Raw genomic sequence first — 9,284 nt, 5'->3', positions numbered from 1 at the left:
CTGGGCTGAGGTGGTGAGGCAAGACCTTCGTACATTGGGCCTCACCGAGGCGATGACTACCGACCGAGACCTTTGGAAATGTGCTGTGCGTGAGAAGACCCGGCAAGCCAAGTAAGATCGTTGCCAGTGCAACTGGACTGGCTCTTGTATGGGTGGCACATAAGATGGACCATTTTGAGCGTGGCCGTTGCCAGTACCACCTGACTGGCCCTCGTGCAGGTGACACGTAAAAGCACCTACTACACTCTCTGAGTGGTTGGCGTTAGGAAGGGCATCCAGCTGTAGAAACTCTGCCAAATTTAGATTGGAGCCTGGTGTTGCCATCCGGTTTCACCAGTCCTCAGTCAAATCGTCCAACCCATGCTAGCATGGAAAGCGGACGTTAAACGATGATGATGATGATATATATATATTTTTACAGATAAATATTAAGGTACTAATTCCAAATATTCATAACGAGCATGGTTAATACATTATATACTGGTTTTGCTAATGTGTCAAGTTAAATGAATTAACTAACTCTCAGGTCTGTGTTCAGTTATATGAAATCAACATATGTACATTAAATAGTTGCTACACAAATCCAAATATTAGAAAAACGAAATACCAGAATAGTCATATATTTTTCCTTCCTTGAAGAATTTGATAGTTGGGTAGCCTCGAACTTCATATTTCTCAGCCAAATCCACTTCAATGGTAGCATCAACTTTCCCTAAATAACAGTTTTCATCATCTTTAAACTCTGCAGCTGCCTTTACATATTCAGGAGCAAGGGCTTTGCAATGCCCACACCATGGAGCATCTGAAACGAAAAGTTTTTATTATAGTATGAATAGGTGAACACAATTCAATTCTGGAGAAGCTGATATCTAAACCTGATCATGGGAATAATATGATCAGTACAAAGAAAAACATTAACATATTTGGGAAAATAGTAAAAGCATTACAACTGAAATACAGGCTGTGGGTAAATGAAAGAAATACACAGAAGCAATTTTTAAATTCAATTTCTGATAAATTTTAGGTAATAAGAATTGCAGAGGTATTGTTCTCAGTCATGTTTGTTTGCTTGTGGACACGATATCTCAAGAACTACTGTATGGATTTGGATGAAACTTTCGGGTATGTTTGGCCTTGTGACTGGCACGAACTGATTAGATTTTGGGATTGATCCAGTACCAGGCAAGGATTCTGGATTATTTTTCCTGTTTTTTTACTTTATTTTTGAGAGTGGTCAGGTTCATTCTTAGTATTCTCGTTTGTGAGAGCAGTCGAGTTTATTTCAGATATTCTCATTTTAAAAATCAGCTCTGGCTAATCATTGAGAGGGTGTTGGCGTTGCCTTGGCAGAGGTTTACGCTCTCAGAGTGCTCGTTATAGTTGTTTCTTGGTGCTTCTGACTGCACATTATGTAAAATAGTCTTTTAAGGCAACGAGCTGGCAGAGTTGTTGCTATGCCAGACAACAATACTTAGCAGCATTTCTTCCACTTTTATGTTCTGAGTTCAAATACTGCTGGAGTTGACTTTGCCTTTAATCCTTTCAGAGTTGAAATAAGTAATAATTAAGCACTGGGATTGATGTAATTAATTTACTCCATGCCCTGAAATTGCTGGTTTTGTACCAAAATTTGAAACTATTATGTCAAATAGCTTTAGATATCTCAAGAACTGATAAATTATTTATTTATGGGATTAAAAACTGTCAAAAAGTCTATTTTATCTCCAATATTGGCATGTTAACATAAATCCAATGAATCCATACCAATTAAGTATGGTAGCTGTGCTTGAAATTGCATCAACCCCTGTTCACATAAAGGTATCTTTTCAACTAGTTGCCCATTTTATGTGACCAAGAGGAAGAGCAGTATATATTGCAAAACAATGGAGTAGAAGTGACCGTCCTACTGTCTCTTCAGCTATATGGTAAGAACCAACCCATTTCTAAGTTACTTCAGGCTGTTAACCACTTTTCCGTTACCACACTTGGTGAGAGATCCTTAAAATTGCTTTGGAACTACCAAGAGTTTTTAGATGGGTATTCATCATTATAGAGTTCCTTACCCCACAGAAATGGAACCAATTTCCTTTGTCACTTTGATCCGTTAGTGGTTAAGTAGCATCATCTTAATGACTATGAGTAGCATTACTGTACGAGGTAACACGAATACAGCCCTTACCCAGCAGTGTTAATGGGAACAATTTCAGCAAGATACGATGCCTTCCTTGTCTATAGCCAGATATCACATGTTCAACCTATAACAACAGTGGAATAGCAGATGCAGCTACCATATGCAAACATGAAGACCACAAATATCAAATCCTAATGCCTCAATCCAGACCGGTTGAACATTGCAGAGTCCAAATTTAATCATATCATTGAAGCTACAATAACCCTACCTAGCAACTGGTCATCACATATATAGCTTCTAAAAAGGTACCAACTGGTATTCATGCAGTGAATATCATACTCAACACCTTCCAGATCATTACTCGATATCTCAGGGTTTTTCTCTCTCCCTAGATAGTACAGTGATTTTTTTCAAAAAGAAGAGTGTACAACTAGATCTCTGTGGAGTTGATGACATTCACAAAACAGCAAACTCAATGCCCTATGGCCTCCTTAACATAACACAGGCTTTTCAGAGATTGATGATGTCATCCAAATTACCCTTCACTCTATGCACACCTTAATTCTCTACCTGTCGTACGCTCAGAAGACAAGTATGAACATCGTTTACTCCTATGATCATCCACATGGTCATCACACCTAGTGAATATTTGCCAGATCATCATTGACTTTCCCCAACCTAACAGTCGACAAAGATGAACTCCAACTACTAAAGGAGAACATGGCAGCCACCCAAGAATTTCCTACACCACTGCATAAGTTGAGAGAATTAATTTGGCTTCATTAATTTCATTCCCAAGAGTGCTGGTGCTGCACAACCATTCACCAACGTGCTCAGGAACAGAAAGAAGAAATCAAACCAATAACCCTTGAGCATGCCACTTTCAGGAAAGTATACAGCAGGTCAGCCTATGTTACCCATCACCCCAGAGTAAATGCATCATTGTGCACATTAGCTGCATCAGATACTGGAATGGGTGGTGGAGGACATCTAGCAGCCAGTCTTTTTCTCCAAATGTTCACATTCAGCAAAAACAAAGACAACACTTTTGGAAGAGAATAGCTAGCTGCCTATCTTAGTAGGGAATAATTTTATTACATGCTGGAGGGTCACTTTTTTTTTTGTATCTACAGACATGTTGATAAACTATGCCCAGAAATCCAGATTTGATTACCATTCAGTAAGAGAGAGATTCATCACTTCAACTATGTTTCTCAGTATACAACTGACAGCAGATAAGCCAAGAGGGATTAGCAAAGTAGTAGAACATGAATTCTTTTGCAATCCTACAAGTACTAACATTGATTTTGATCAGACAGCAGCTGGCCATGTATGGAATTTGTCACTACTGACATTTTAGCAGGTGCTACATCCTTCTCCAGCTAGATGGATTTTGAATGATGTCTCCATCAATCAAGTATATTTTGGGACAGTGCGCTATGGTGAAGTTTTTACTACGCTCCTTTGTCACACCCAGGCACCAACTTCACACAGAAGTCGATATTAACATAGTTCATATGAAGCAAAATAAACAAAAACTCTCAAGACTAAGCCAGAAACTGCATAACTTGGCACTTTTGTTTCATCTCATGAGGTTTGAGCACATAGACATCCATCTCTTGAGAATACTTCCTCTTTCATATAAACATACGTAATGTCCACTTGTTTTTAACAGGTACACCAGAGAGTCTGCGGTTATCCAATTAGTTGACATTACAGCCAAGATGGTTACTAAAGCCTTGATAGAGAACAAGATTTCCAGCTACAGCACACCATTCAAGGCTAACTTCTTCAAAGAATTGACAATTGTTAGGCTCAGTTGAACATATGCCACCACTTATACAGTAGCTAACAGTGGTGGAGTATTTCCTTCAACTCAAGTTTGCAATAAAGGCTTAAGCAGATTGCTTAAGTGGTATAAGTATCTTCCTTTTGTATTCCTTTGTATACACTCCAGAATGAAAGATTAGATATACGCCAGCTAAATTTCTCTATGGTAATACCATCAAATTACTAGGACTGCACTTAATAGATCTACTGCCAAAAACAGACACATCAAACTATGTTTATCGACTATGAACACCTGAGCAGTGTGTTAGTAATTAGTACTTGACAATAGCAGACAGCAGTACAAGACCTACTTCTCCAAATGTCTGCATATTTTTGTTCACAGCAACACTGTGAAGAAGCGTACAAGATATGATTGTTCAAGAAAGTTGAGAAAAACTTCAAAGACTTTCATTCTCAATACACAAAGTGAACAGGAGACTGAGCATCAACTGTCTGAAGACAGCATATTTGGAGAACCATATGTCAACAGAACATCAACTAAAGACTACTCTGATTCTTCCAGCAACCACCGATGTGCTAGTATCTCAATATACTACCAATAGGCCAGTTCTTCCTTCTGTCAGTGACCAGAAAAAGACAACATGCCCAATGGCCAGTCAATTTGTGAAGGTCTGGCTATTGGCCATATTTCCTCAGATTTTTGTATTATCAGTTTTCATTACCTATTGTTTTTTATGCTAATTAACCACTGCTTCCCATCAATCAAGAAAGAGCTAATGAAACAACCTTCATACATTTAATCATTCATTGTTTGCCTTCAGAGTTTCTGAACCAATCAGGAACCTAAATTCTCTCACCCACTTAAGGCTATACACACAGAACTCAAGTTGCACCACTCTCTTTTCTTTGAGAGTTCAGCACTACAGGAACCAACAGAATCTCCATATAAAACTCATTTCAGCTGAAGACCTGTTTAAGCTGAACTAGAAATTAATTCACTGTATCTCACTTTCAGCTAATCTTTATACGCTATTTTTGGTTTACTTCAGCAAAAATATCCACTCATCTGCGATACTCTAAAGGAACTATAATTCAAGAGATAAATGTGTATGTGCACCTCACAGAGGAAATGACCGAGACCTTTGGCATTATCATGCTTAAGAAGAGACTCATCAAGCCGAGCAAAATCAAAGCCGTGACAGATACAGGTGTCACACATATGGCACCCATGCTGGTGGCACATAAAAGTACCCATTACATTCTCAGAGTGGTTGATGTTAGGAACTATGCCAAATCAGACTGTAGTTTGATGCAGCCTTCCAGTTCACCAGCCCTGGTCAAACCGTCCAACCCATACCAGCTTGGACAATGGATGTTAAATGATGATGATGATGGTGATCAGAACATAAATACTTTTTTTTTCCATAAAACGTTTATGCAAACCTTGTGTATATTAACGTTGTAAATTGAAAATTGATATTTTTACGTATATGCAATGCTGACCACTGTGTAACTACTTTCAGTTTTAGTAAAAGAATTCCATACTTCAAGTGGTAGATAGAAAATTAGAGAAATTTTATTTATTATCTTATCTTTGCGCATCCACTTTTTTTTCTTATATTTGTGAGCCCTAAACATGACAATGTAATGTTGACAAGCGCCTCTTTTTAACACGAGTGGGTAGCTTTGTGTTTACACGCCCATCAATATGTGACAGTAATCACATTGCTGAACTCGACCTTTGATCACAACTTAGTTTTCAAAATCACTACTACCACACACAAATCTTCCGAATGTATTCAAAATCACTGATAACACTAGTTTTTATAGCATATGTTGCGAACTATTTGTTACTGGACTGGCCTTACTGGTTAAAATTTGAGATTTTGTTTTAAAGTTTTCCCAGCCTTTCTTGTTCTACTAAATAGATCTATTGGCGACAAATATATTCATGTTAACTTATCGCTGTCGATATAGAACAAAGAGCAAAGGTGGGAACGGGTTTGCAGAGAAAAACTAATATTTTCCTCTTCATTTACCCTTGTAAAAAATAATAAATGGAGGGACTAAACTTCTGAACTGGGTGCAGTGCATAAAGTAGGCTATCTGAAAGATATCAAGACAATTTAGATGGTTTATATACACAGGCCGGAAGAGGTTCACGTTTCTAATGGTACCTAGAATAGTGCACTTGGGATTTTCGTACGAGTCCGTGACGACTAACTAGACTATCCCGAAAGTATTACTAAATGCTTTCCAACTGGATTGTATATAGAATAAGAAAAAAATTACATGTATGTGTATAAATATACAGATAGATAAATAGATATATTGTTTCAGTCAACGGCTGTAAAGCAATCGTGTGACATTCATACCTCATGAAACGTACATGCACAATAAAAAATAAATACGATTTGAAATTAATTAACGAGAAGTGAAAATTACTGTCATATATATAGGTGGGAGTGAAATCGAATTTAAATGCCACGACATCAAGCACCCCCACTCAACAGATGCTGTAACTCCCACAAACGCAATAGCTGACAACGTGGCCTGAAATCGGGGGGTGGGAAGGAGGGATACACACACACACACAAACACATTCGTATATATATAGTAACATTGCCCACTGTCATTTACTGTGTATATAATTGACAGCAAAATCAAAACTGTTCTAATTGCAAATCATTTCGAGCAGACGACTCAAGTTTATATTACAAAGTATGTATATTTAACATATTGATAATCAACTTTCGAAAGGTCTATCCCAAAATAAAAGATAAAATTTGGGCCCGTTCTACTATATATAACGAATATTTTCATTGTTATATGGTTTATGTCCTATGTAAATCATATATATCAATATTTAGCAAAAAAGTGACTCAAGGTCCGAGAGTTTCGTGCGTTGGCACGTTTGATAAATGTCAACGCACGAAAGTCTCTAACCTAATACTTTGAGCTATATTTTTTGTGTTTGCATTACCATACCTCTATGTGCATACATATGCATACACAGAGAGAGAGAGAGAGAGAGAGAGAGAGAGAGAGACCTCAGCACACTGTCCATATATAACTACAATGAACGACTAAAATGCTATATTTAATTCTCCTACCATTTTCTTCTACAATACTAAAAACAGCGGAATTGAAATGTAAAAAGGAAAGAATATCTAAATACAATTTGGTAACTTGAGAAGGGTCTTTTGCAGGGGCTTAGAACTGGGGGAGGGGGAGGGTTTCCCAAAAATTAAAGCATGATCGACAACCGGAAGTGACAAGATAAACGTACACCCGGCAGCACAAGTTGAATTGCTTTATAATATAGAAATGAAGATACCCAGCACTTGTTTCATTTCATAAAATATATCTGATGTCGTGGGAACGAATCATTGAATATAAATTATTTATAGAGTGTAATAATATCGGTTGCAGATTAAACCAACATGCCTTAAACGAAATGCATCAATATGTCGAGGTGATGGCTGTCTTGATTTCAATATTTTCTTTAAACACTTTCAATTATTAGGATAGATTAAAGAATAAAACCAAAATTTCACTTTAATGATTTGATTGTTCGGAATAGTCATTTATCGAAATTATTTCGTTCCCCACTTTTACCTTCCATCTGTCTCGCTTCATTTCTTATTTTTCATCAGCAACGAAAATCCTTTCCTAAGTTTATATACATTTATATTATTATACAAAGAGAACAGAGAGCTCCATTTTCTTTCGTACAAATGAAAAACTGGTGAGCAGCTAAAGTTAAATGATTCAATACCTAGCAATTCAAGTGACCTTACCATCAGCTTAGCCATTTTCTTAGTGTGGAGATATGTCAAACGAAGGGAATAAGAAAACAAAGTGCCAACTTAATAAACATCTGCTACGCTAAGAAGAATATTTTAAATAGAAAAGGCATGTTTAAAAATATCAATTTTATCATATTTGATGCATTAAGACACTTATTGGTATTTTTCTTTCTACTTAAAACGATCAAATAATTCGATAAATAAAAAATTAAGGAGTCAGCAATATTTCGTGCACGCATCTGAATTAAGTTGCTAGAAGCTAGTGACTAAGACATAAAATATCAATCGGGTGTCGATTAATTTCGAGACTTTATTTAATTTCAATTCATTTTTTTTTTCTTTCTTTTATAAGTCATTTGTTGATGATTTGAACCATATAATTGAAACAGGTAACTAGATTTTTGTTGATGTTTTCCTTTTAATTAGAACATATACATATCTGAGTACGTGTGGGTGTGTACAATTGTAAATGACAGACACATCTGATAATCAACCATTCAGAAAGTGAAGATTAGATGTGGAGATATTATACTATAGCATTTCATGCTACATCGGCGTGTGTGCGTATATATATATATGCATGTATGGTTTGGCAATCAAAAGGTGAAAGATAGACAAAACGTAGGATCCAACCGTTCCAAGAGGGTAACAAAAAGAAAAAAGTAAACGCAGAGATGAAGAAAAAAACCCCCAACAGAACAAAAGCAGAGAAGTACTTACAAAATTCGACCATCAAATACTTAATTTTTTGGGTTAGTTGCTCAAAGTTATCTTTCGTTAATACTAGGACCCCTTCTTCTTCCTTAACACCTTCAAGGGCCTGAGAAAAACAAAACAAGGCGACGAAAACTATCAGAGACGACTTCATGACTCCTCCGGATGCCGTTAGTAAATACGAAGGGGTATAAAATGAGAAGACTTGAATGTATGTCTGCAATAACATTCAACGTGGCACTAAGGAGTGGTGGCCTGAACACACGTGATTTAATAGGACAGCCAATGGCGTGTTGAATTGTAATTGGTTTGTTCTGTTTCTACGTCAGAATCGTCGTGTCGACATAAGAAATAAATTCCATATGGATATTTCGTGTTTGTCGGTGGAAAATTCTGCAATAAATTAATATTTTAGGGTGGGGGATTTTTTTTTACTTCCTTTTTACAGAAATTTCTTTGTTGTTATGCTTCATTCGTTGTAAATCTTTGTAGCAAATATAAGGGAAAAAATTGCTTTGCGGCATTTCTTTCGGCTCTTTACGGTCTGGGTTCAAATTCCGCCGGGTTTAACTTTACCTTTTATTCTTTCCAGGTCAATAAAATAAAGTATCGGTCAAATACTGGAACCGATGGCATTGACTGGCCCCCACTTTTAAATTAGACAATTTTTTAGGATTAAGCTGACAGACTCGTTAGATAGTCTGACAAAATGTTTTGGGGGTAATTCTTTCGACTCTCTACATTCTGAGTTCAAATCCAGCTGAGGTGAACATTACTTTTTATTCTTTCGGAGTTGATAAAATAAAGTATCCTTGAAGTACTGGATTGATATAATCGGC

At 36.8% G+C, this 9,284-nt stretch overlaps 1 protein-coding gene across 1 annotated transcript in view; it reads right to left on the bottom strand.

The window, feature by feature from the left end:
• LOC106880130 (protein disulfide-isomerase 2) overlaps positions 1-8,711 on the bottom strand; it is a 35,227-nt gene extending 26,516 nt beyond the window's left edge. Inside the window, exons 1-2 of the mRNA XM_014929951.2 lie at positions 8,452-8,711; positions 608-802 (exon numbers count right to left, since the gene is read on the bottom strand). Coding sequence (XP_014785437.1) covers positions 608-802; positions 8,452-8,674 — 418 coding nt within the window. The 5' untranslated portion in view covers positions 8,675-8,711. The remainder of the gene's footprint in view (positions 1-607; positions 803-8,451) is intronic.
• Positions 8,712-9,284: the final 573 nt, after the last annotated feature.

Source organism: Octopus bimaculoides, chromosome 2 (genome assembly GCF_001194135.2).
Source record: "Octopus bimaculoides isolate UCB-OBI-ISO-001 chromosome 2, ASM119413v2, whole genome shotgun sequence".
Classification (NCBI taxonomy): domain Eukaryota; kingdom Metazoa; phylum Mollusca; class Cephalopoda; order Octopoda; family Octopodidae; genus Octopus; species Octopus bimaculoides.
Note: the sequence above shows the minus strand (reverse complement) of the source record. Positions and strands in the feature narration are given on the sequence as shown.